General features: G+C 35.6%; 3 protein-coding genes and 1 long non-coding RNA gene across 4 annotated transcripts; 2 read left to right on the top strand and 2 right to left on the bottom strand.

Moving 5' to 3' along the window:
* Positions 1 to 446: 446 nt before the first annotated feature.
* Positions 447 to 6,050, top strand: LOC148584825 (uncharacterized). The gene is made up of 10 exons (XM_088517513.1): positions 447 to 1,894; positions 1,994 to 2,108; positions 2,538 to 3,131; positions 3,311 to 3,809; positions 3,944 to 4,182; positions 4,288 to 4,518; positions 4,612 to 4,704; positions 4,803 to 4,904; positions 4,999 to 5,520; positions 6,033 to 6,050. The coding sequence occupies exons 1-10, from the start codon at positions 954 to 956 to the stop codon at positions 6,048 to 6,050; spliced, it is 3,354 nt and encodes a 1,117-aa protein (XP_088373639.1). The 5' UTR covers positions 447 to 953.
* Positions 6,051 to 8,069: 2,019 nt separating this feature from the next.
* Positions 8,070 to 8,542, bottom strand: LOC148584826 (uncharacterized). Its single transcript, XR_015912604.1, has 2 exons — positions 8,402 to 8,542; positions 8,070 to 8,315 (listed from the first exon to the last, which is right to left on the bottom strand). It is a non-coding gene; the product is annotated as an uncharacterized LOC148584826 (long non-coding RNA).
* Positions 8,543 to 14,092: 5,550 nt separating this feature from the next.
* LOC148584827 (glutathione S-transferase T3-like) lies at positions 14,093 to 15,317 on the top strand. Its single transcript, XM_088517514.1, has 3 exons — positions 14,093 to 14,497; positions 14,571 to 14,984; positions 15,174 to 15,317. The coding sequence occupies exons 1-3, from the start codon at positions 14,093 to 14,095 to the stop codon at positions 15,315 to 15,317; spliced, it is 963 nt and encodes a 320-aa protein (XP_088373640.1).
* Positions 15,318 to 18,533: 3,216 nt separating this feature from the next.
* On the bottom strand, positions 18,534 to 24,694 carry LOC132187863 (uncharacterized). The gene is made up of 3 exons (XM_088517515.1): positions 24,586 to 24,694; positions 19,190 to 19,774; positions 18,534 to 19,066 (listed from the first exon to the last, which is right to left on the bottom strand). The coding sequence occupies exons 1-3, from the start codon at positions 24,692 to 24,694 to the stop codon at positions 18,534 to 18,536; spliced, it is 1,227 nt and encodes a 408-aa protein (XP_088373641.1).
* Positions 24,695 to 27,205: the final 2,511 nt, after the last annotated feature.

The raw sequence follows: 27,205 nt of genomic DNA on the forward strand, positions 1-27,205 counted from the left end.
ACGTACGAAAGTACGAGGAATTGCTTAAAAAGGCAGACAAACCGCTTCATGATAAGACCAAACATAGCAAGCTGAGTGCTACTGTACATCTGTACAATTTGAAGTGCATGGGTGGAGTTAGTAATACGATATTCTCGTGTTTCCTCGATCTAATCAATCAGTTGGTTCCTGTAGATGATGGAGCTTTGCCAGTTAATACATATGAGGCGAAACGGTTTCTTAGGGACATGGGACTCGGGTATGAGAAGATTCCAGCTTGTCGCAATAATTGTATGTTGTTCTGGAAGGGCAATAACGATTTAGATTCATGTGTTAAATGTGGAGAATCTAAGTGGAAGGACGAAATTAATTTCGACGAGGATGGCCACCCCATAACGTCGAGTAAGAGACGTCCAGTCAAGGTTTTGCGGTGGTTTCCCATCATACCACGACTACAGAGGCTTTTTATGTCAGAGCATACTGCACCCTATATGAGGTGGCATGCAGAAGGCCGCATTAAGGACGGCGTTTTGAGGCATCCTGCCGATGGCGAAGCATGGAAGTCATTCGACAATTTATATCCGGACTTCTCATCAGACAGTAGGAATGTAAGACTTGGCCTAACCTCAGATGGATTTAATCCTTTTGGGAACATGACCACATCCCACAGTACTTGGTCTGTAATGCTTATACCGTACAACCTGCCTCCTTGGATGTGCATGAAACAAACGTCTTTCATATTATCCTTGATTATTCCAGGTCCAAGTTCACCTGGAATGGATATAGATGTGTACATGCAACCGTTAATTGAGGAATTGCAGCAACTATGGAGTGTGGGGGTACGAACATTTGATGTCTCATTGAAAAAGAATTTCATGCTCCGAGCGCAGTTGATGTGGACAATTAATGACTTTCCGGCATACGCGGACTTGTCTGGGTAGCCTACAAGGGGTGGAAAGGCATGCCCTTGCTGTATGCATGCAACAAGGTCTAGACGGTTAAAACACGGACATAAGTTTTGCTTTATGTGGCATAGGCGATACCTGCCCATGGATCATCCGTGGAGGCGAAAAAAAAATACATTTGACGGTAACCGAGAACTTGAATGTGCCCCTGATGTTCCAGATGGAGATGAAATCCTAAAACAGTTAGAAGGGATAGCATTTGGGGATGAGAGCGCCAGTAAGTCAGTTAATATTGATACTTCACATGCAAAGAGAAAGAGAACTGATAATATCTTGTGGAAGAAAAAAAGTATTTTCTTTCGTTTGCCGTACTGGAAGGATAATTTATTGCGGCATAACCTTGATGTCATGCACATAGAGAAAAATGTGATGGACAATATACTTGGCACAATTCTAGACATTAAGGGAAAAACGAAGGACAACCTTCAAGCACGAAAAGACTTGCAAGAAATGGGTTTGAGACAAGCACTGCATCCTTTCACAAATGATGATGGAAGAATCTATATGCCTCATGCTTGCCACACAATGTCTAAAGAGGATAAAACTAGTTTCCTAAAAGTGCTTCGAAATATAAGGGTGCCAGACGGATATGCCTCGAACATTTCCCGATGTGTAAAACTTAAGGACCGGACGATATCGGGTTTAAAGAGTCATGACAATCACGTATTTATGCAACAGCTTCTCCCAATTGCATTGCGTGGATCACTGCCCAGTAACGTAGTTAGACCGCTAGTTGAAATTTCTGCATTCTTCAGGGGCATATGTTCAACTGCGTTGACCCAAGAGGATCTGACCCGACTTGAGGATAGGATGTATACGACTATGTGCAAGATGGAACAGATATTCCCCCCCAGTTTTTTCACAAGTATGGTTCATGTTGTGGTGCACCTTGCCCGTGAATGCCGTCTCGGTGGACCGGTACAGTATAGGTGGATGTATCCGGCAGAGAGGTAACATTTACTGAAAAAAATTAAAACTAAAATTTTGTTGCCATTTATTTATTTTAAAACAATGATTAGATGTAATAATTAGTTAGTTTTGATATGTAGGAGCCTCGGGGTGTTCAAATCAAGTGTGCGAAATAAAGCGGCTCCTGAGGGTTGCATTGCGGAGGGCTACATAGCAACTGAGTTCGTGGCATTTTGTTCGATGTATTTAGAGAACGCACCGACATTCCACAATAGGCCGCAATGAAACCCGGATGGGCCTAAAGGAGCTGGAACCCGAGTCGTTCTCAACCGTCTCACGTTGACACAGATTCACCGTTACATCCTATTTAACTCAGATGACTTCCTCCAATTGCGGACGTTAGTATTGTGTAATGAATATATGCATGCTCATATCATGCAACAACGTTAGTTGTGAATTAAATTTAATTGATTTTATTTCAAAATGTAAGCTACATAAGGATTCGATAAGACAAAGTGCAAACAGGGGGCGAACGATTACGGATGATCATTTGGAAACCCTACATTTTGAGCAATTCTGCGATTGGTACCGTGACTACGTAAGACTAATGTCACCCCTTATAAATTTCATAATGTTTCATCAATGCACTAACAAAACTTCATCATTATTGTATATGACTCGTAGGTCGATAGTTCGGACGATCGACTTCGGAAGGATATGGGTGCCAAACTAGTAATGCATTGTAGAGGTCCGATGGTCTCAGCAGTCCAATATAATAGAGATGTGGTAAACGGCAAGTTCTTTCGAACTGTCGCACATGATGTGGGAAAAAGGTCTCAGAATAGTGGCGTGTGCGTGCCGACTGTTGATGGCGAAACATACTACGGGAAAGTAACTCAAATACTTGAAGTGGAGTATTACGACAGGACAAAATATGTTGTGTTCAAGTGTGACTGGGCGGACACCACAAGGGACAGGGGATACAGGGTGGACGAGTATGGCATAACGCTTGTCAACTTCAAAAACCTTGTCCATAAGGGGGACCTGATTAGTGATGAGCCGTATGTACTAGTTTCCCAAGTGGAACAAGTTTTTTACGTCGGAGATAAAAGGAATCCAGATTGGGCTTGCGCGGTGAGGACGAAACCTAGAAACATATACGACGTTGGTCAGGGTCAAACGCCTGATGATCCTCATGCCAACTATCACGAGATCGAGAGTGAGCCACTCACTTTAAACAATAATCAGTTGTACGATCCGCACGATGACATCCAATATGTCCGACCCGGCTTTGCACCAATCGAGGCGTATGACATTTCATATGAAATAAATATTTTACATTTATTGATTTGTTGTTACTTATTAATTTGTTCATTTATTAATTTTTGCGTCATATATGCAATGAATATTTTTCACACTATACACATAACTAATTGGGTGCGTGCTGTATTTCACAGGGTCCTATGAGTACTCGGGGGAAGTCAAGAGGACGGCGGGGAGCCGCTTCTACATCGAGATCACACCATGTCCTGACAGATAGTGAGGCACAGGAAGTTGTTATGCTTATGCAGCAGCAATCAGGGTATCGACCTATACTTCCGGATAATGTAGACGAGCAGTTACATGCCAGAGACGATCATGCCTGTGACCTAATCTCCACTTCAGCTGAGATATCCCAAATACTCGCGGAGGCAAGAGGCCCGACAGGCCTTACACAGTTTGGGTATCGATATGAGCCTAGTCCTTACGAGCCTGGCGCCTCCATGCGTATGCCATCCCCGCCACCCCCATTGCCGCATGGCTTTTTCGATCAGCAGCCAAACAGCGGCGCACCTATGGATAATAGTGAGACACAACCTGGTGAAGACATGGATGATGGGATAGGTGAGCAGCACGATGAGCATGATGATGACCTTGCTTGGCCAGCATTGACTATTGACGAGGTTCGCACGATAGGTATGTATGTATGATATTCCGAACCATAAATGTGTACATATTTATGCATGATGGTACATATAGTTAATTAGTACATAAATTCAAATAATGTATGTCTAACCATTTGTGTGCTAATATATACTTCATCATTGCAGATAGGGCGGGTAACTTTGAGGTGTTGATCGTAAAAGACTCACACAAGTTGTGGGACATTCTTGATGGAAAAAGGGTGGTCATGGAGTATAATGGCGCGTGGCAACCCGTAGGACAAAGCGGCAAAAAATTTAGACGGATGATAGGGAAGACGTGCAAGACCGGGACTTTTATCAAGCTATCCGACCCCTGGAAGCATGTACCAGAACAAAGCAAGGAAGATTTATTTGAGTCATTGATGGTAAGTGTAGTTTAGATGTTTGTACTTTATGATTTGTACCAGTCTAAAATTAAATAATTTGTGAAACAACAAACGCTTTAATTAGAGCCTCGCTAATTGATGCAGAATTACTTCTATATCATGCCTGGGTCGGATATGGCGGCAATTAAAAAAGATGCTTTTAGAGACATGGGGGAGAAGCAAAAGCTTTTGAGGCACAAGTTGAGGCAGAAGCTCATGATTCAGAGCGACGACACTCCTGGGACAGTGTCGGCAAGGATGGCTCACACCATTTCAAAGTACAACCCAAGAGATGTGGAAATATTGTTGGGAAAATGGTGTACTCCCGATTATCAAGTAGGTTATGACTTCGAACTATTTGACTTTTGTTAATTGTAATTATTCTTTGATGGCTTAGCGATTAATTATGTCTACATATTGGATTCGTAGGCTTATTGCCAGCACATGAAAGACATACGCAAACAGAATGAAATACCGCATTACACAGGCTCGAAGAGCTTAGCAAGAGTCGCACATGAGGAGGTACTATACTACTCTTACTTACCATGACTATACATATTTGTGATATATTGCGTAGTATATATCATAAATATTTAATTGATGCTTTCAATTTATTGCAGTTTATTAGTTCAGGCAAGACTCCTACACGAGCGGTCACGTATATCAAGTCCCATACAAAGTCAGATGGTAGCCGTCCAAATCCGGTGGCCGCAGAGAGAATCGTAAGTGTATTAACTTATTGTCGTGAATCTATTGTTATGTATTAACTTATTGAGTCTTATTTTATTGTATGTAAATGTGAATGCTCATGTATAGGCTCGGATGGAAGAGTTATTGCCAAATGACCCTGCGGAGCAGGTAGAAGGGCCCCAAGGCACAATTAGGTGGACACCGGATGATGTTTATGCTCAGGCGCACAACAATAAGCCAGAGTATGCGGGTCGTGTCCGTGGAGTCAGTAAGAATATCTTGCCCGCACCTGGCACTAGCTACTCATACTATACACCGTCCCAAACACGGTCGCAGAACCGGGGCGGCCCGATGATATCGCGCGAAGAATTTGAAAGAGCCATGCAATCAGAGAGGGAGAAGCATCGTCACGAAATGGATGAGCGGCTGACGCAGCAGAGTGAGGAAATTACTGCTTCGGTGACTGCGGCGGTGTCTGCACGGGTTGCTGAGCAGGTGGCTGCTCAGATGGCTGCTCAGATGGCTGCTCAGATGGCAGCGTATGAGGCCCGGATTCGCAGCCTTGAGGGGTCGAGACGTATGGGCTCCGATTTGGAGGTGACGACTACCCGGAATCCGCAAGATGCGGAGTCCCCAGCCCGAGTGATTGTGAGATCCTCAGTTGATAGCAGATCAGGTAACAATATATTTTTATTGTTTTTATTTGATTAACACAGTTATCTTATGAGTCAAATAAACTTTGTTCGCATTTAACACAATTGCAACGTAATATGTGTAGATGACGTAAGAGTAGAAGCTGAGGACGATCATAATGACACCACACTTCAGACGCCGGTTGGTCAGAAGTCTCGTTTGTCAATACATTATACCCGTCGTTCAGGCACCCCGTAAGTATATATATATATATATAGATATATATGTGCATGGAGCATGAAGCTTTGTATAGTTACCATATTTGTTGAAGTTGTCTCATTGAATAAACATGTATTGTTCGTACAGTTAATATGTGTTTGTGCTTTGTATAATTAATATGTGTTTGTGCATACATAGTTAATATGTATGTCGAGGTTGTATATGCATGTGATAATTATTTATTAGGAGTTTAAAGTTACAAATGTTCACTAATTAGCTAATTGATTGTTCGTTTTATCTTTTTGCAGTTAATGCGGCGCAGATGATTTGTGTAGCATGATGTTGTATTGATCACGTTAGTTGTATTGTATTTTACTTTTTATTACAAATTTGTACGTTAGTTGTTTGTATAAAGTTATAATTACTTAGTTACACGATGTTAGTTATGATTATGCATGGGTTGATTATTGATGTTGGATGTGGGTTATATATGTTGGATGTTGGGTCGTTGGTTGGATGCAGGAGAGTAGAAATGTATGCTGGTTGGTTGGATGCAGGAGAGTAGAAATGTATGCTGGAGAAAAATTACAAAAAAAAGAAAAATTTTCTTCCCTGTAAATTTTAGTGACGTGGCATACATGCCACGTCACAAAAGGTTGTAACGTGGCACATATGCCACGTTACTACTAGTGGTAACGTGGCTGCATGTGCCACGTTACTACTGGTTGTAACGTGGCACCTATGCCACGTTACTACTGGTTGTAACGTGGCACATTTCCCACGTTACAACTCGTAGTAACGTGGCATTAACCACGTTATAACCAGTAGTAACGTGTGATTTTACTAAACGTTACCAAATAGTAACGTGTTGTTTCTGACACGTTACAAAATTTCATTTTGTTACGTCCAATTTCACTACGCCCCAAACACGTTACAAACAACACGTTACAATACTTTAGTAACGTGGTAACCCCATATACACGTTACTACTTGTCCGTAACTAAAAAAATAAATTTTTGTAGTGGAACCAATGCAAACCCAAAAGAAGTCCTATATTGCTTTCCCCATCTCCATCCAAAGACAGCAACAAACACTAACTCTCTTTGAAACACCACAATGGCAATGTGCAAAGCTAAGAGAAATTTTGAACACGTCTCTCCACCAACTAGCAATCTGAAATTGTTTATGCAATCACTTTTTAATTTTGATCAGTTTAATTTTTTTTATTAATCCAAATTTGCGATTTTATCATACAAACTTTTCATTTTCCACGCAATTTTGATCAATCTAAATTGAGTTTGATTTATACAAATATTCAACTATTGATTTTTCTTCATTTCAGCTCCAAACTTGTCTTGAACACAATACTCGATCTCGAGTAATTCTAGGTAGCCTACTTGTGTCTTACTAAGAATGATGTGGCTAGTAAAATCACTCTTTGATCGAAATTTAATAATGGTTAATTACAAGCTTAATAGTGATTTTAATAGAACATCATTCTTAGTAGGGCACCTAGAATTAATTACTCCTCGATCTTACATCTAAAATTATTTTGCTACTGAATTAGGCAATTCAAAAATCTAACCAAACTCACCTTTTGGCAATTATATTATACCACAAAACTAGAATAAATAAAGATACAATGAATTACAACATAAATTCTATTAAACCGCTAAACTAGAATTCCTCTATTATTCATTGATATAGATCTTGTTTCCTAAAACACTCACAAAACATATAAATGTGGAATAAGGAAAAACAATGTAACATTAATATCACAAATTTGAACATAATATTAATCATTAAGAAATCACAAAGTCTATTTGATCACAAAATATCAACATAGATTAGACAAATATTACCAAAACCAACATCACTACTCCCCATGTCTTTAACCACTCCCAAAATATCTTCCCCTTTTTCTCACAAAATGACAAAGGGTTTCAAATGAAAGATTTAGTATAGTACTGTCTTGCAACAAGCAATTCAAACACACCAAATTATTCACGTATGTTCATTGGAATGAATATAGCTACGAAAAATAGTATGCTAATGAATATGATACATGTTATTCTTTTATCTGACATTTTTTTTTTTTTTTCAAATTTATTATTTGATCTATTCTGATGAGCTCCATTAGAAATTTGACAAATTAGTTATAAACATCAAAATCAACGGTTGTTGTTAAGACATTTGTTGTTAATAGAATCATGACTGATCTTTAGAAAGGGTGACAAAGGATAAAGACCTAAAAAAAAAAAAAAAAACGTACATTACTAGTGACATCTGCTTTATTAAGCGTAGTCCACAGCCGATTGACGTACATTAATTATATATATATAATATTGATCCAAGATTAGAAAGTCCATATTATAACATACTAAAACAGGTGGATTTAGTCTCAACGGAAGTGTAGAGATTCATTTTATTCATACAATAAATTAAGGTAGAATCAGAAAGTTTGAGTAGCTAGGCTCATGGAGACCCATTCTCAGACTTGGCGATAGGAGAAGGAGTAGCGCAACACTTGCAACAAGAGCCCAGTGGGGGAGGTGTGCAACATACACAAGTAGGGCAAATGGGTCCTGAAGCTGCAACACAAATTGTAAATAAAAGTTCAAATCTTGCCATATATATAAAAGCTGCTGAATTCATGGTAATGAATTTTTTCTTTTACCTCTTTGAGTCAAACGAGCTGCATCAGAGGTTACCATTGGAGATAAGATGATTGCAAATATGAAGAGCGTCACCAAAGTAGACCTCAAAGAGTTACCTACAGGAGCCATTGCTTAATGTAATAGATCTGCTGAGATGAATTACTCCCTTTGTTAATTAACATGGTTGGGTATGTTTATAAATATGCTACTCGATCTGTGCCTTGAATCACAAGGCACTTGGTTACCCATTGGCTGCTTTGTTAATTTGAATACGAAGGCCGATTAATTCTTAGAGATTGACTTCTGACTTTGCTGAAGTTATGATTTATAGCCCGAAAAAATTCACTTTAATTACCTCATGACTTTTGGCATCAAATATTTAAAAAGTGACATTTAACTATTCAAAAGTCTAATTATAGCAAATGACATTTAACTCTTTAAAAGGTGAAGTATGGGATGCGCTCAAATCAAAAGGATGAAAAAAGATGACAAAGGGTATAACTTGCCAAATTTAAATACTTTGAGTTAGTCAAAAACACGAAAGAGTTGAGAATATACTTCAAGAGGTGAAGTGGATTTTCCCCTTTATAATTTAGCTTAAAAGCAATTTGACAAAGCTAGGTCAGTGATCTAATATTGCTACTCATCTTTTGATTATCCGAGCCTATGCTTGACTTTTGCAACTCACAGTATAGGAAAATTTATGGGTGTCTTGAGCACAATTCTGAATTCATTAACCCTTTCTGAATTATTTTAATCTGAACTGAGATTACTTCTTACGTACGTCTAGAGTAGTACTTTGAATCCCATTGGTCTGCATCTAGAAAAACGTTAAATTTTTTTTGACTAAATTCGATTCCATAAGCTTCACATAAATAATTAGCTATCTAAAATATGGAGCTATTTAAGGAAAAATAAAATAAAATTTCGCAGTATTTGAGCTAAACATGACGTCAATAAATATTTAAAAGATATTCTGGGGCAGTTTTAATTTGCTGCATATATCATCCTCTGTTATTAAGAACAAAAATGAAAAATGAGACATTTTTTTTGTTTATTTTTTTACTTTTTTCTTTGTCAATTTTCCTCAAATCCTTACCGAGAAAGATTTTGGCAGACACAAATTTTACATCCGAGATGGCAAGTAGTGTCCACATCTGTTAGTATTTTTGTTGGCTTAATTCGGTTCAAAAATGCAAAGGCTACTATTCACGGGCTCAAACACTGATATAGATTGCTTAGAATCCAATCTCCACCGTACACAATCAGGATTCATGTGCCATGAACATCCCTACAAAGTTTTAGCTCAATCAGACTACAAACTAATCTCGATCGGAGCTGTTGATCAAGTCCGGTCAGCATTTTCAGTATGCGATTTTTCCTCCTATACAGTGGGTGTCCAAACAGCCTAGTCGCCTGTCTAGGCTGTCTGGACACCAATTCCAGCAAGCCTATTTTTGCTTGCTCGCAAGGCCCTTGTCCGGATAGCAAGCTCCCTTGTCCAGACAGCCCGTAAGTTTTATGCCCAAAAAGTATTTTTAAGTGGGCCCAGGTCTAGGGTGTTATATGTGATATAAATACAACTTTATAGAAAAGAGAGGTACGAATTTTAGAACCCTAGAATTCGTGAGAGGCTATATTTGAGTGTTCAATTGTAGTGAGCCTGATTATTCCTCATAGAGGATTTTGTGTTAGTTTCATTGTCCTTAATTGATGTCAATCGAAAGGATCTGATAAAGGAGAATCACGTTGAAGAAGATTGTAAACGAGGGGACGAGTTGGTGGCTTGTCGATCTTATAGAGTTAAGGGCTTGTATCGGTTTGTAAGTGTTTCTAGTGTCTGTAATTTCTAGATAATCTTTTGATGGTGATTTCCTGGGTTTGGGTGCCCCGGAGAAGTTTTACGTTTAGATTGTTTTCTAAAAAGTTTTCTCTTCGTCACAAAAATCATTGTGTTTGATTTTACTTGTTTTTGGTGATTGTTTGCTTGGATTTAAATATCCGTTAATTTCGCATAAACTGTGATATTGTGTGATATTTATCTGTTAAGCGTTTCTCAACATCAATATCCCATATTATGGAAATACATTTTTCATATCATCGTTTCATATTTTCAACCATAGTTAAACTATGGATGAATATATGAAACATTTGATTACTTAATGTTAGAATATAAACTAAATGATTAAATTTAGGGGAAACTCTATATACCCCATCAAATTACCATTTAACTGACAATATTCCCTCCAAACTTTCAATTAAGGGTGTGAATTTTTTTTTTTTTTTTTAAAAAAAAAAAAGAAAAAAAATTCTTTAAGAAAAAAATTAATTTTGTTTCTATTTTTGTTTTTGGTTTTTTTTTTTAATTTATTGAAATATTTTTGCCTTATTGAAAAAAAAATTAGGGTCACTTTTGTCTTTTTGCTGACCTTGGGGGACATTGTCAATTGTTTGGTAATTTATGAGAGAAATTGTCGTAATTGAAAGTTTTGAGGAAGACATTGTTAATTGGGTAGTAGTTTGGAATTAGGATCCTCACCAGTTAAAATCTGAATAATATCCAGTTAGTTATAATGGAGAGCTATTTTTGTCCCTTCAAAAAATAAAAAGACAAAAATACCCATCCACTATAACTAACTGAATATTATATTTGAACTGGAGATGATCTTGTTCCGGTAGTTTGAGGAGTGTATGTGGACTTTTCTCTTAAATTTATCTCTTTCTCTCAAGCTTTTGGAATAAGTAGTTATTTAATATGATATTCAAGCTAGAAGTCCTTAGTTTGAACTCCGTTTCAGTCAATTTAAGTTAAAGATTTCAGGCTTATTGAAAAGAAATATAATTAAAATTGCAAACAAAATACAGCTACAGCTTTATTTCATACATGATCACTAGCATTAAGCCAAAAAAAAAAAAAAAAAAAAAAAAAAAAGAAAAAAAAGAAAAAAGAAAAGGAAAGATTCAACTACCACTCGAAAAGTAACCTGATATAATCTCAACAACTAGCTATATATATAATATAACAGATAGGTAAGCCATCTGATGCATATCTTGACTCGTCAAGCTTCAAATCCCCTCAGTTTCACCATTTTAGCTTGGCAGGGAAGTACTGCAACAACGTACAACAACATAGTTCATGTTAACAAACAATAATTAACCAAATAATGTAGCAGATAAGAGGGAAGAATCATCACCTTTTCAATGAGGGAAATATAGTATGGTTTAACCTTACTATTACAACTTTGCTCTTGCTGTAAAGATCATACTTGCTGCATAAAAAAAAATATATATATATAAATAAATAAATAAATAATAATAATAATAATAATAATAATAATAATAAAACATCCATAATCAAGAGAGAAGCATGCATGTTAATTATCTTACTTGAAAATTTCAAGCCATTTCAGATTCTCAACATCCTCCTCATTCATTAAGTGCTTGTATGCCCCTGATTTATGTAATGCTGCAATTAATACTAAATACCTCCATTAGAGAATTAACTGATTTAATTAACTTATAGAAATTAATTATATATTTTCGTATTTAATTACCATAGAATGAGTGGTATCTGATGATGAAAAGACCCGCTGAAGGTAGAGTGGTTTTATTCTCCTTTGCCACCTGAAAAACATGCCTAGCTAATTAAGTTGTAGAAGAATGATGCTACAAATATAAGAGCATTCCCAGCAGACTCCCTATAAGGGGGTCTGTTCCCTATGTTTAGGGAATATGTCCAAAAAATCACAAAAAACGTCCCACAGCAGATTCCCTATATGGTTCCTTAAACCATCAGATGCTACAGTGGAACCCAATATATTGGGTTCCACTGTAGCAATCCAAAGGCTTATTAAATTGAAAAATAAATCTTTCTCTCTCCTGTCAGCACAAGTCTCAACGCAAGCTCTTTCTTTCCTGTCCAACACGCCACCCATCTCGCTCAATACAGCCTCTCTCTGCGAAAATTCCATCTTCTTCAACCTCTCAACTTTCATCTGTTCTACACAAGGTAGAGAGGAGACCGAAAAGAGAGAAAGTTCGAGATTGAGAGAGAATGGTGAGCGTTCTGTTCAAGCCGAGAGAGAGAGAGACTGAAGAACGGTGGTTGAGCCACCGTCGTCGTGGAGTGGGCAGCGCCTGGGCAAAGCTGAACCAGTCCTTTTCCGGCGAGCGTAGTGCGTTTGGTTATTCCCAGTGTCCAGCTCAGAAAGGTTCATTCTTCGATTGGAAGAAAGGTTCATTCTTCCCTTTTGTTCGATTTCTCCTAAATTTGGGTTTGTCTTCTCCTAAATGTTCATTGCTCTGTAATCAAATATTTTGAAATTATTTTGTATATAGAATTCTTATATTTATTGAGAAGGTTTGAGAAACCTTGGAGAGGATTGGAGAGGAAGATAAATTGATCTCCTCGACTCAATCGTAGCTTGAGCCTTGAGGTTAATGAATCAAAAGAACATACAAAGGAAAAAAGAAGAAGACAAAATTTCACTTGCTGCACATACGTATAAATTAGTTCATCCAACATCTTAATAGAATGCATCCAAGTGTCATGATTTTTTTCCACAAGTTGTAATTAATACATTTGGGTCTTTTCTTTTTCTTTTTTTAAATAAAAAATTTAAAACTTCCAGGGGAAAAAAAGTTACTTAGAAACTGCCGAGGGTGCTCCCCTCCTTCAAGCTGCCATAAAATTAAAGCTGATTGGCCGGCTACCAAGAAGTTTCTTCAGTAAAACCTAGACTGTGTTCGACTTCCCACAAACACACATTCATATTTACATATAAATGTATGTATGAATGAACTGTAAGAACATGTTTGATGAATTTTTTGTATATATATAGTGGTTGAGGTGATTATTCAAATATGGTGACAATGTCCTGACTGAATTTTTGTCTAGTGTTGCTTCTGCAAATATTGAAGCATTTTTTTTTTTTGCCTCTTGGGTGTCATGGCAGATACCTAAGTTTAATAAATGGAAAATTTGGTCTCCATTTTTCATTTCAATTTGGTTCAATTAATAATTTTGTTTATTTTTTGAGATTGCCCCTCTTAGAGTTGCATGAATTATTCGAAAACTAAGTTCATCGAATTTGGATGGTTTTAGAAATTGTCACTTTAGAGCTGCATGAATTATTTTTCTATATTTGGTTCTTGGTGTTCATTGGAAGCGTCTCTTGAGGAAATTGGTTATATACTTGGGTCAGATTGTTGGGGAGGTTAGATGGGTGTGAGATCAGATTTGTTGTCATTGTGGATTTGTTGGGGTAGTTGGGGTAGATATCCTCTTCTTCCTCAAGTTTTGTAGAGCCTACATTTTTTGCAATCTGCAGTTATATGTAAAGTGCCACACACCTCCCATCTTAAATGTGTATTTACATTGTTAATCGAACCCAATAAATTAGGGTAGTAGATCCCACATTGTAGCTAGCACCATAGATTGTAGCTAGCACCATAGATTGAATAATGTGTTGCTTCAATTTAAATTTACAGCTTAGTCTTTGAGTGCTTTTGTACCCTTTGATTTCCCAAGCAAAAAGTGCATCTTTGAATATCATTTAGAGTTTATTCTCCTTATTGTTAAGGGACTGGTTCAAGGCAAATTAGGATGTTATGTGTACATTTATTGCATCTTTAATGTTACATGGATCCATGAATGGAACCAAATTTATGATATTTTTAGTTCCTTTTTTTTCATTCAGCTACTTGCACTCATGGACTCACAAGAGGGGTTGCAAGAGTTCAATGAAACTCCTACCCAAAGCTTCACCATGCTCTTACAAGAGGGGCGTCAATACAACAATGAAAATCCACCCCAACCTAAAAAGAAGTCTACTACTAAAAAAACAAACTTCTCAATAGAAGAAGACGTTTTACTAGTAAAGGCTTGGCTCAATACTGGCCTTGATCCAATTCAAGGGAATTCTCAAAAAAGCACCAAATTTTGGGATAGGATTTTGGAGAACTATAATGAGAACAAGAAAGAAACCACTGTAGAACGGACTGCACATTCTTTATCAAATCGATGGTCTTTCATCCAAAAAGTCATCAACAAATTCTGTGGGTACTTAGAACAAGTTGAACATAGGAATCAAAGTGGTATTGGTGAGCAAGATAAGGTATAAATGATTTCTTACTAGTAGTGTAAATTAGTCATTTATTTGATTCAAGATTTTAATCATTTTCTTTTAGATCAATATGGCAAAGGCTATGTACCAGGAGTTGAATAACAATGCCATATTTCAATTTGAACATTTGTGGAATATGTTGAAGACAGTACCGAAATGGAAGAAATATATGTTGACTCAATCAGATTTGAAAAGGAAATGCCTTGATACAAGTACTTCTTATCCGCTAGATGTTATACATTTAGGGGAAGATAACAATGATCAAGATGTACATGTAGACTTGGAGAGACCTATTGGCAAGAAGGCTGCGAAAGAGAGAGAGAGAAAAAGAAAGAGCAACAATTGTGGAGAGAAAGAGATTGTGATGGAGGTTTTGAGTGGATTAGCGGAAGCGAAGAAGAGATTACATGAGGAGATAAAGAAAGAGATCGATACGACAAAGGAGGAGATCATTCGTATTGAGAAACAAAAGCTTGAGGTTGAACTTAGGAAAGAGGAAAGGGAACAAAAGAAAGAAGAATTTGAGAAACAAAAGCTTGAGGTTGAACTTAGGAAAGAGGAAAGGGAGCAAAAGAAAGAAGAATTTGAGAAACAAAAGCTTGAAGTTGAACTTAGGAAAGAGGAAAGGGAGCAAAAGAAAGCAGAATTTGAAAAACAAAAGCTTGAGGTTGAACTTAGGAAAGAGGCAAGGGAACAAAAGAAAGAAGAAAGAGAAATTATGATGACGGATACAAGCCACTTGTCTAAAATGCAGGCTGAATATATTCAATCTCTCCAAATGGAAATCATTGAGAAGCGTAGTAGTAAATAGTCATCGGTCTTTGGGTATTATTTTGTATTTAAGTGAACTAATCATGTAATTTTGTAAATAGTCATTGATTTTGTCATCTTTTTGTTCAGTGACTATTTTGCTATTGAAAGTAAGAATAGCACAGACCTCTTTGTTGCACATTGATTAAAGCTAAGAATGCTTGTGTTGTTTACATGTATGAAGATCTTCTCTGATGAGGTTCTAACTGAAGGTGTAGCATTTGTGTAATTTTGTAAATCAATGTATCAAGTTCCTTTTCTTTGTGTGCAAAGGCAGTGTGTGAAATTCTGTATGAGAAGGTGTAGCATTTGGGATCACCTAAATCCTCATTACCTAAATCCTCATAACTCCCAAGCAGCATAGCAAAGCCTCCTCAATCATTTTAAGCTATAATTCTCGTCTTTTACTACATTAAATTTTCCCAATGATCAACCATACCGTCACTTTCTTTCTTGCTTTGAAGTTTTCTCAAATTTCAGACTAGTTTAATATGCATGAAAAAATGAAGAATATGATTCTGGCTCCTAGCAGAGAGATTCTGAACTATAAAAAGAAAAAAGGAACTCATTTTTTGTAGGGATGTAATGGCAGGAATGCAGCCCAGGTGAAGAGGCATTTGTGTATTAACTCTGGTATCTGCACAGAGATTTCAATGTTGAAATGGCTACCTTATCAATATTAACTGGAAAGTGTGGAGCACAAAGAGAAGGCAGAAATCAAGGCTTTGAATCCAGGTCATATCTGTATTTTGGCAAGGACTTTTTCACTAGCTATTTATTCAAAACTTCATTTAGAGGAGAAAACAGAAATTGGTCAAAGGCTTTTGAAGGTTCTGTGATTAGAAGCAGAAATGGGTTTTGTGTCATTGCAAAAGTCAGAAAGGGAAAGCAGCATGATTATCCATGGCCGGATGATATTGATCCAAACATCACCAGTGGTCACTTGACTTACCTGTCTCACTTCAAGCCTTTAACTGAGAAACCAAAACCAGTCACACTTCCTTTCGAAAAGCCATTGGTTGATCTAGAGAAAAAGATTATTGAGGTAAGTTGCTCAGTTGGGGAACTTCATGTCAATAAGTTCTATGTTTTTATTAAACAAGTTCACTACAAATTAAAACTGGCATTAGAGTTTAGAAACTTTTGGTAATTGAATAAGCATGAAGAGCCATTCAGTAATGCTTATGTCTTCTAGATGTTGCTGTTAAAAATCACATTTTATTCTTAAGCTACCAACATGGATCTCAGATCTTTCATCCCCATCATATATCTACTGTTTAGTATTACTACTATCTTTCTTTCAGGTACGTAGGATGGCTGATGAAACTGGTCTAGATTTTAGTGATCAAATTGGTGCTTTGGAAAGCAAGTATCAACAGGTGAATTTCCAAAGTGTTTAGTTTCTATTGTCTGAATTTTCAAACACCAGTTCTATAGCTGCTGCCTTTTTCATATTGGGTTGTAAGTTCAAGAAATTTTTATTTGATTATAACCAAATCTGAGATGGCCTTCTAGTTCTAAGCAATTTTTTTAACAAAAGGAAAAATTACAAATATATGATAAGCCTTTTTTTTTTTGTCTGTCTTTGCAAACAATTTCAGTTTTAGCACCTATATTCCTTTTTTTCTTCTGGCATCTGCTGTGCCTGTTGTGAAGATTCTAACTAATTAAATTACATAATTTACATGAGCAACATCAACTGTGAAACCTTTACTTGTGGTAAAATCCTAACAGTCTGATCATTACCGGGAGTAAATTTCTCCATGGGGTAAATTGTATAAAGGTGTTGCGAGCATGAGTGGAAATAGCCAAAAGAATGTGGTTAGAGAAAGTGAAACAAGATTTTTGGCTGTACACAAAGGAGAACATTGCACGCAACTTTGCAATGCCAACTCCTCATGGGTATGTTTCAAGATCTTAATTAGATTGATTATTAGCCTCTTTGAAGTATACAAGACTCCAAATATTTGAACCCATTTTCAAAAATTTGAGTTACAAATTTTATATTGTAATTCCTGCTTAAACTCTACAAAGTCTATTTTGCAGCACAAAATTTGAGGGGGCACAATTGAGATGTGAAAGTGATGCATAATTCTCAGCTTTATGCATCCTTTTCATTTTTTTTAATAAATACTGTTTGAGTTCACTGAAACAAATGTCTGCATACAGTTATCGGAAGGCTTTGCGTATGATGAAATATGCTGATCATCATGGTTTTCCTATTGTAACATTTGTTGACACTCCTGGGGCCTTTGCTGATCTCAAATCTGAGGAACTTGGCCAAGTGTGTAGGCAACCATTCTTCTCACCTTGCAAGTTGTTCTGTCTTTGATGTACTTCTGTCATGCATAATTAAGATGAATTGGTCTTTATTTATCCAGGGTGAAGCAATAGCCCAAAACTTAAGGACAATGTTTGGCCTGAAAGTGCCCATAGTGACAGTTGTAACAGGTGAAGGTGGTTCAGGTGGAGCTCTTGCCATTGCTTGTGCCAATAAATTGTTTATGCTAGAGAACTCTGCTTTCTATGTTGCAAGGTGCTATTCTTATTCTTTCTTCTGTCTTTTAAGTATTCCCTTAAAAACTATCAAATGAGAGTACATCAGGATAGTTGAAAATTTTAAATCATGAAATTGGTACACATATTAATTTACTATATAAAATTGAATTCTTAGTTCCACCTTAGTTGCCTATGTTTATAGCTGCTCCTTAGCATTTCTCATGGTCTTGGTGGTTCTAATGTTTCTTGTGGCTATGTTTCTTTAACCAGTCCTGAAGCATGTGCTGCAATATTATGGAAATCTTCTCAAGCAGCTCCTAAGGTAATCGAATGATATGGTGGTCATAACACGGATGATGCTTCTGATGTCCGGCAGAGTGCCTTTGCACTTCTTGGGGACCTCATGGCTTTTACTTTTGAGCTGTAGTCTTAGTAGCCTTTTTATCTACCTTACATATGTGCTGTATAGAACACTCCTAAACTGAAGGAAATTGTTATGTTTTAAGGAAACTCTTCAATTACCATTCATTTTTTTTTTTTAATGTATTCTAAGACAAACTGAAGGTGCAATCATACGAATTCACCATTTAATAGGCAAATGCAATCATATGAAATTATAGGCCATGTAGTTTTTAATATATTTGTTAATGGACTAGGTATTAAAAAAAAAATACAATTAGCCATAGTGCAATCATACAAAATTTAAAATCAAAAGTTCTTATTGGCCATGTAGTTGCCATAAATGCTCGACAAGGTCCGACTGGAGTTGAGAATGAGTTACTCGATCTCTAATACGATGATGATTTTGTATGAAGTCCAAAAACTCAATTGTATGCTCATGTGATGGTGGTTCGAGTGGAATCTCATTGATTTGTTCATAATCGAAGTCATCTGCTCCAAGGTATAAATCTCGCTCGTCTTCAACGATCATATTATGCAATATTATGCACGCCATCATAATCTCTTTAAGCATTTCAGGTTTGTGTAAACGTGCAGGTCCACGCACAATACCAAATCGCGCTTGAAGTACTCCAAATGCCCGCTCTACATCCTTCCTTGCTGACTCTTGAGCTGCAGCAAAATTCTTTCTTTTATTTCCTTGTGGAGCATGAATTGTTTTTACGAATGTTGCCCATTGAGGATATATACCATCGGCAAGATAGTATCCCATTGTGTAGTCGTGACCATTGAGTGAGTAGTTTACTAGAGGTGCACGCCCTTCAGCTAGATTGGTAAATACAGAAGACCGTTCTAACACATTGATGTCATTGTGAGACCCTGGTAACCCAAAAAATGCATGCCAGATCCAAATATCATAAGATGCCACGGCTTCCAAAATAATAGTTGGTTCATGGATATGACCAGAATACATACCTTTCCAAGCATTTGGACAGTTCTTCCACTTCCAATGCATGCAATCAATGCTTTCCAACATACCTGGAAATCCACGACTTGCGCCAATTGCTAGCAATCTAGCAACATCATCTTGGGTTGGCGACCTTAAGTACTCGGTGGAAAATTTTGAATTCACCGCTTGAACAAATAGTTTAAAACACTCCATTGCAGTAGATTCTCCAATTCGTAAGTATTCATCCATAAGATCTGCCGTTACTCCATAAGCGAGCATTCTAAGTGCGGCAGTCATCTTTTGTAGGGAAGAATGCCCAAGCTTGCCAACAGCATTTCTTTTTTGGAGAAAATATGGCTCATGATCTACTATTGCATCATGAATGTAGATAAAAAGTTCACGACGCATACGAAACCTCCTCCGAAATTTTTTGGCTAGATAAACTGGCGATGCAGCAAAATAGTCGCGGAAAAGGTTTTCTTGACCTTGCAAAGAATTACGGCAAATAGTATTGCGGCGTTGACCAGAATCACGACGTGATATTGATCCTCTTTCGCTATCAAATCGTTCTTTTGCCATAGCAATTGCTGAAATTATTTCTAACTCATCATCTGAAGAAGAGTCATATAAAAGATCATCAAGTTTAAAAATATAATTCATAGAAAAGAAAAAAAAAAAAAAAAAAAAAAAGGGAAAGAATGAATGAAAGAGATATTTGGGTTCAAATATATGAAAACTAGAAATAATGGCTATATGTTAAACTACCAACAATAAGATATATATATATACACATTTGAGGTAGCCGTTGAACAAAAAAAAAAAAAAAATTAAAACTGCCAGCAAAAAAAAAACCTGTGAAACCTATGAAACACTGCCCCAAAAAAAAACCTGTATCACTGCCAACGGTCTAATGTATGGTAGTGATACATTTTGGACCGTTGGCTATAAAAACCTGCCAGCCAACGGTCCAAAATCAGCTACAAAACAGTGAAAATTGTCATAAAAATCACTGCAATGTCATTCCATGCTGTGCTACAAAATCACTGCCAGCCAACGGTCCAAAATCACTCTTTCAACAAAAAGAGTGAAACACTGCTGTGCTACAAAACAGTGAAACATTGCCAGTACAAAAAAAAAAAAAAAGAAAAAAAAAAGAGATAGCTGTTGGTTCATTAAAAAAAATGGCCGTTGGTTCATTACAAAAAAAAAAAAAAAAAAAAAAAAAAAAAGTAAAAAAAGAAAAAGGAAAACAAAAAGACAATCATAGAATGAAATTGACAAAATAGTTGTTGGTTGGTTTAGTTAAAAGAGAATCATTAAAAAAGTATAAAAATAAAGAATAAAAAAAATGAAGAAAAGTAAAAAATAATATTTAATTAATATAGGGAACGATAAAGGGAAGCTATTGTGGAGTGTTTGTAGATAGGGAAGCAAAAAATAGTTTGGTTCCCTAAACTTAGGGAATATGACAGGGAAGCTGCTGGGAATGCTCTAAGTACATATTTTCTACCTCAACAAATATTAAATATAAGCATTTTGCTCATTTCAGGGATCTTTCTAACAATAGCTTAACAGGATCGGTGCCTGATTTCTTGTCTCAATTACAATACTTGACTGTCTTGTAAGCTACTTTTTATGTGAAGAATGATGCTACAAATTTCATCACTAGAGAAGTAGGTGGGAAAAAAAAAAATTAATCATTCTACCTTTCGATGCAGAAACTTAGAACGAAACCAGCTGTCTGGTCCAGTTCCAGCTGAACTAATCGCAAGATCAAAGAATGGTTTATTATCATTAAGGTATGATTTTTGTCAAAAACAATAAAAATTAACCTTACGATTACAATTTTGGGGAAACTACAATTACTCCCCTGTAATTATTATCATATTTGCAAGGTCCTCTAATGTTTGATTTTTGCAATTTCCATCTTCCCTAATCAAGCATTAGGATTGCAATGTCCCTTCCACACCCAAAATGATAAAAATACCGCAGGATAAAAAGAAAAAAAAAAAAAAAAAAAAAAAAAAAAAAACTAAATTTTTTTCTTTTAATTTTGGTTTTTTCTTATTTTTCTTATTAATATATATATATTTTTTAATTTTAGGGTATTTTGTCATTTTGGGATGGAAAGGGGGCATTTCAACTTTAATGATAGATTGGGGGCTATCACAAAAATGGAAACATTTGATAGAACATTGCAAATAGAGCACTAGTAGTTAGAGGGGGCCAGTAAATATAATATTCCCTATAAATTTTCTTTAACTGCAAATTGCAAAATTTTCATGAATTTCAATTGTAGGTTTTTTGATAATGCCACCAACAGTACTATCATTCCAAGTGGGGGTGACAATATTAATTCAAAGCTATGTGGATCTGGTTCGTGCAAAGAGAAGAACAACATTGTTGTTCCAATAGTAGTATCACTTGGTGCATTAATTGTTGAACTTCTCATTAATTGTTATTGCTACCTTGTTACTTAGAAGAAAACGACAAGATAAGACTAAAGGTGCAAATTTTAACTATATGATTCATATTGACATTAACAAAGAAAAATTCTCCTTATATACTTACTGATCATTTTAGCATTAGCAGCAATGGTAGATACTAAATCCAATATTCAAAAGGCATTGTTGGAGTCGATACAAAGACAATTTAATTACATATTCTGAGCTCCAAAATATTACCAACAACTTTGAGAGGATTCTTGGTAAGGGTGGATTTGGAACAGTTTACCATGGCAACATAGGTAACACTCAAGTAGCAGTAAAGATGATATCTCCATCATCAACTCAAGGGTTTCAGCAATTTCAATCAGAAGCACGTAACTGTGACTCATAAAATTAAAGCTCATTTATATATATATAGTCTTACATTGATACTAAAATTAAAGTGATACTTTGTAATTACAGGTTAAACTTCTTATGAGGGTTAATCATAAAAACTTAACTACTCTTGTCGGATATTGCTATGAGGAATATACCATGGGGCTCATTTATGAGTACATGGTCAACAGAGACTTAAAAGCACATCTTTCAGGTTTGAAATAATAAGCAAAAGTACTTCATATTCAGCTTATTAAATCTTATCCTCCTCGGAGAAGAATTTTTTTTCTAATTTTAGAATTTGAAAAATAAATTCCTTTAAAATTTTTTCTTATTCATTAGTGGTATATATTCGGTGTTAATTTACTTTGAATAACAAAGTATACCAAGGTTTAGGCCTTTTATTAACGGATGCAGGTGAGAACGTACACATATTGAATTGGGAACATAGACTTCGAATAGCGATGGATGCCGCACTAGGTTAGCAATGAGTTGATTTGCATAATTCTTCCTTTATAATGTCCTTTTTTGTCGTTTTCTATAAATGATGTGGTTATGAATCTGTAGGATTGGAGTATCTGCACAATGGTTGCAAGCCACCTATAATTCACAGAGATGTAAAACCCGCAAACATCTTGTTAAATAAAAATTTTCATGCCAAACTAGCTGATTTTGGGGTATCCAAAATTTTTCCTACCGATTGTGGAACTCATGTGTCAATTATTGTTGCTGGCACCCCTGGATATTTGGACCCCGAGTGAGTATTTCTATTATCATTTATGTTACTTATGATCATCTTCAACATTTATTTTCTTTGCCAATAAAAGAATGAAATTTATATTCCCGAAGAAATGATCCATTATGAAATGAAATTGAAATACAAATGATATGGGGGTAATAAAGGTGAAATGTATTTGGTATTGGGCATTAGACAATTAAAAACCTTATGATATTCGAAATCAAGGGAGTTGCCAACTTTTTCAATAAACTCTTTGCTACAAGCCTACAAATATGAAAAATTAACATGCTTTGACTTGCAGATACTACATATCAAACTGGTTAACTGGCAGAAGTGATGTTTATAGCTTTGGAGTCGTTCTTTTGGAGATAATCACCCGTTGATCGAAATTCAGTAATAATTAATTACAAGCGCAATGGTGATTTTAATAGCCACATTATTTTTAGTAGAATACAAGTAGGACACTTAGAATTACTCCTCGATCTTACATCTAAAATTATTTTGCTACTGAATTAGGCAATTGAAAAATCTAACCAAACTCACCTTTTGGCAATTATATTAAACCACCAAACTAGAATAAATAAAGTTGCAATGAGTTACAACAGAAATTCAATTAAACCATTAAACTAGAATTCCTCTTTTATTCATTGATAGAAATCTTGTTTACTAAAACACTCATAAAACATATAAATGTGGAATAGGAAAAAACAATGTAACATTAATATCACAAACTTGAACATAATATTAATCATGAAGAAATCACAAAATATCAACATAGATTAGACAAATATTACCGAAACCAATATCACTACTCCCCATGCATGTCTACAAGCACTCCCAAAATATCTTCCCATTTTTCGCACAAAATGACAAAGGGTTTCAAATGAAAGATTTAGTATAGTACTGTCTTGCAACAAGCAATTCAAACAAACCAAATTATTCACCTATATATGTACATTAAAGACAAAACAACATCAGTGGGAGATGCACATAATCAAATGACCTATTAAAGATAAAAATAAAACTTTTGTCAAAAAGTATTTTTTTTTTACTTAAAAATTTTATTTATCAAACACAATTTCACTCATATTCTAAAAGTCTAAATTGATAAAGGAAGGTGACCCAGGAAGGGTAATTCGGAGAGGAAGTGCCATTTAGTCGAAATTTTTTATTAGAATGAATATATATAGGCTATAGCGACGAAAATTGGTATGCTAATGAATATGAGACATATATGTTATTCTTCTATCTCACTTTTCTTTTTCTTTTTTTCAAATTTATTATTAGATCTATTCTGATTAGCTCCATTAGAAATTTGACAAATCAGTTATAAACATCAAAATCAGCTGTTGTTAACAAATTTGTAATTAGCGTGAGAAGTGCCTCTTTTTACCTATAAAAGGTTAATTTAGCCACAATATATATTTTTCCGTTTAATAGAATCATGACTGATCTTTAGAAAGGATGACAAGGATAAAGACAAAAAAAAAAGTACATTAATTATATATTTAATTAAGTCATCTTTGTTAATATATGAAGAAGAAAAATGACGTACATTATATATTAAAACAGGTGGATTAGGTCTAAAGGGAAGTGTAGAGATTCCTTTTATTCATACAATAAAGGTAGAATCAGAAAGTTTGAGTAGCTAGGCTCATGGAGACCCATTCTCAGACTTGGCGATAGGTGAAGGAGTAGCGCAACACTTGCAACAAGAGCCCAGTGGGGGAGGTGTGCAACATACACAAGCAGGGCAAATGGGTCCTGAAGCTGCAACCAAATTTGAAAATAAAACTTAAAATCTTGCCATATAAATTAAAGCTGCTGAATTAATGGTACGGTAATGAGTTTTTTCTTTTACCTCTTTGAGTCAATCGAGCTGCATCAGACGTTGCCATTGGAGATAAGATGATTGCAAATATAAAGAGCGTTACCAAAGTAGGCCTCAAAGAGTTACCTGCATGAGCCATTGCTTAATGTAATAGATCTACTGAGATGAATTACTCCCTTTGTTAATTAACATGGTTGGGTATGTTTTTATATATAGCTACTCGATCTGTGCCTTGAATCACACGGCACTTGGTTACCCATCTGCTGCTTTGTTTGAATAGGAAGGCCGATTAAGTCCTAGAGATTGACTTCTGACTTGGCTGAAGTTATGATTTATAACCCGGAAAAATACACTTTATTTCCTGACTTTTGGCATCAAATGTTTAAAAAAGTAACATCTGACTCTCCAAAAGTCTAATTAATTATAACAAGTTCATGTTTTAAAAGGTGAAGTGTGTGCGACGCACTCAAACCAAAAGAACGAAAAAAAGATGACAAAGGCTGTAACTTGCCACATTTAAATACTTTGAGTTAGTCGAAAACGCAAAAGAGTTGAGGATATACTTCAAGAGGTGACGTAGATTTTCCCCTTTATAATTTATAATTTAGCTTAAAAGCAATTTGACAAAGCTAGGTCAATGATCTAATATTGCTACCCATCTTTTGATTATCCGAGCCTATGCTTGACTTTTGCAGCTCACAATATAGGAAAATTTATGGGTGTCTTGAGCACAATTCTGAATTCATTAACCCTTTTTGAATTATTTTAATCTGAACTGAGATTACTTCTTACGTACGTCTAGAGTAGTACTTTGAATCCCATTGGTCTGCATCTAGAAAAACGTTAAAATTTTTTTGACTAAATTCGATTCCATAAGCTTCACAGAAATAATTAGCTATCCAAAATATGGAGCTATTAAAAAAAAAAAAAAAAAATCAAATTTCGCAGTATTTGAGCTAAACATGACCTCAATAAATATTTAGAAGATATTCTGGGGCAGTTTTAAGTTGCTGCATATATCATCCCCTGTTATTAAGAACAAAAATGAATAATGAGACATTTTTTTTGTTTATTTTTTTACTTTTTTGTTTGTCAATTTTTCTCAAATCCTTACTGAGAAAGATTTTGGCAGACACAAATTTTACATCCGAGAGGGCAAGTAGTGTCCACATTTGTTAGTATTTTTGTTGGCTTAATTCGGTTTCAAAATACAGAGGCTACTGTCCACGGGCTTAAACACTGATATAGATTGCTCATAATCCAATCTCCACCGTACATAATCAGGATTCACATGTCATGAACATCCCTACAAAGTTTCAGTTCAATCGAACCACAAATTGATCTCTATTGAAGCTGTTGATCAAGTCCAGACAGCATTTTCAGAATGCGATATTTCCTCCTATGCAGTGGGTGCGGACAGCCTAGTAGCCTGTTCGGACACCAATTCCAGCAAGCCTATTTTTGCTTGCTCGCAAGGCCCTTGTTCGGATAGCAAGCTTCTCAGTCCGGACAACCCGCAAGTTTTATGCCCACAAAGTGTTTTTAAGTGGGCCCACGTCTAGGGTGTTATATGTGATATAAATACAACTTTATAGAAAAGAGAGGTATGAATTTTAGAACCCTAGAATTCGTGAGAGGCTGTATTTGAGTGTTCAATTGTAGTGAGCCTGATTATTCTTCATAGAGAATTTTGTGTTAGTTTCATTGTCCTTACTTGAAGTCAATCGGAAGGATCCAATAAAGGAAAATCACGTTGAAGAAGATTGCAAACGAGGAGACGAGTTGGAGGCTTGTTAATCTTACAGAGTTAAGGGCTTGCATCGGTTTGTAAGTGTTCCCAGTGTCTGTAGTCTCTGGATAATTTTTTGAGAGTGATTTTCTGGGTTTGGCTGCCCCGGAGAGATTTTACTTTTAGATTATTTTCTAAAAGGTTTCTTCTTCGTCACAAAAATGATTGTGTTTGATTTTACTTGTTTTTGTGATTGTTTGCTTAGATTTAAATATATGTTAATTCCGCATAAACTGTGATATTGTGTGATATTTATCTGTCAACATCAATATCCCATATTATGGAAATACAATATTTTCATCCATAGTTTAACTATGGATGAAAATATGAAACGATTAAACTATGGATGAAAATATGAAACGTTTGATTACTTAGTGTTAGAATATAAACTAAATGATTAAGTTTAGGAGAAACTTAAATTACCATTTAACAGACAATGTTCCCCCCAAACTTTCAATTAAGGGTGTGAATTTTTTTTTTTTTAAAAAAAATAATATCGTTTTTTTTTTGGGTTTTTTTTTTTTTTTGTTACATTTATTGAAATATTTTTGTCTTATTGAAAAAAAAAAAAAAAAAATTAGGGTCACTTTTGTCTTTTTGTTGGCCTTGGAGACATTGTCAATTGTTTGGTAATTTATGAGAGAAATTGTCGTAATTAAAAGTTTGGAGGAGGACATTGTCAATTGAGTGATAGTTTAGAATTATCCATTCAAATCTGGATAATATCTAGTTAGTTATAGTGGAAAGCTACTTTTTTCTCTCAAAAAATGAAAAGACAAAAATATCCCTCCACTATAACTAACTGGATATTATATTTGAATTTGAGAGGATCTTGTTCCCGTAGTTTGAGAGGTGTATGTA

Source organism: Corylus avellana, chromosome 6 (assembly GCF_965113065.1).
Source record: "Corylus avellana chromosome 6, dhCorAvel1.hap1.2, whole genome shotgun sequence".
In the NCBI taxonomy this organism is placed as follows: Eukaryota; Viridiplantae; Streptophyta; class Magnoliopsida; order Fagales; family Betulaceae; genus Corylus; species Corylus avellana.

Coding starts and splice junctions, on each gene's coding strand:
- LOC132187863 (XM_088517515.1), bottom strand. CDS start 24,694: ATGGCTCATGCAGGTAACTCTTTGAGGCCTACTTTGGTAACGCTCTTT. Junction 19,775..24,585: donor AGCTCGATTGACTCAAAGAG/GTAAAAGAAAAA, acceptor ACTCTTCTTCAG/ATGATGAGTTAGAAATAATT. Junction 19,067..19,189: donor CTGTCCAAATGCTTGGAAAG/GTATGTATTCTG, acceptor TCAATGTGTTAG/AACGGTCTTCTGTATTTACC.
- LOC148584825 (XM_088517513.1), top strand. CDS start 954: ATGCATGCAACAAGGTCTAGACGGTTAAAACACGGACATAAGTTTTGC. Junction 3,810..3,943: donor TGACGAGGTTCGCACGATAG/GTATGTATGTAT, acceptor TCATCATTGCAG/ATAGGGCGGGTAACTTTGAG. Junction 4,705..4,802: donor CAAGAGTCGCACATGAGGAG/GTACTATACTAC, acceptor AATTTATTGCAG/TTTATTAGTTCAGGCAAGAC.
- LOC148584827 (XM_088517514.1), top strand. CDS start 14,093: ATGGACTCACAAGAGGGGTTGCAAGAGTTCAATGAAACTCCTACCCAA. Junction 14,498..14,570: donor GTATTGGTGAGCAAGATAAG/GTATAAATGATT, acceptor ATTTTCTTTTAG/ATCAATATGGCAAAGGCTAT. Junction 14,985..15,173: donor TTGAGAAACAAAAGCTTGAG/GTTGAACTTAGG, acceptor CAAAAGCTTGAG/GTTGAACTTAGGAAAGAGGC.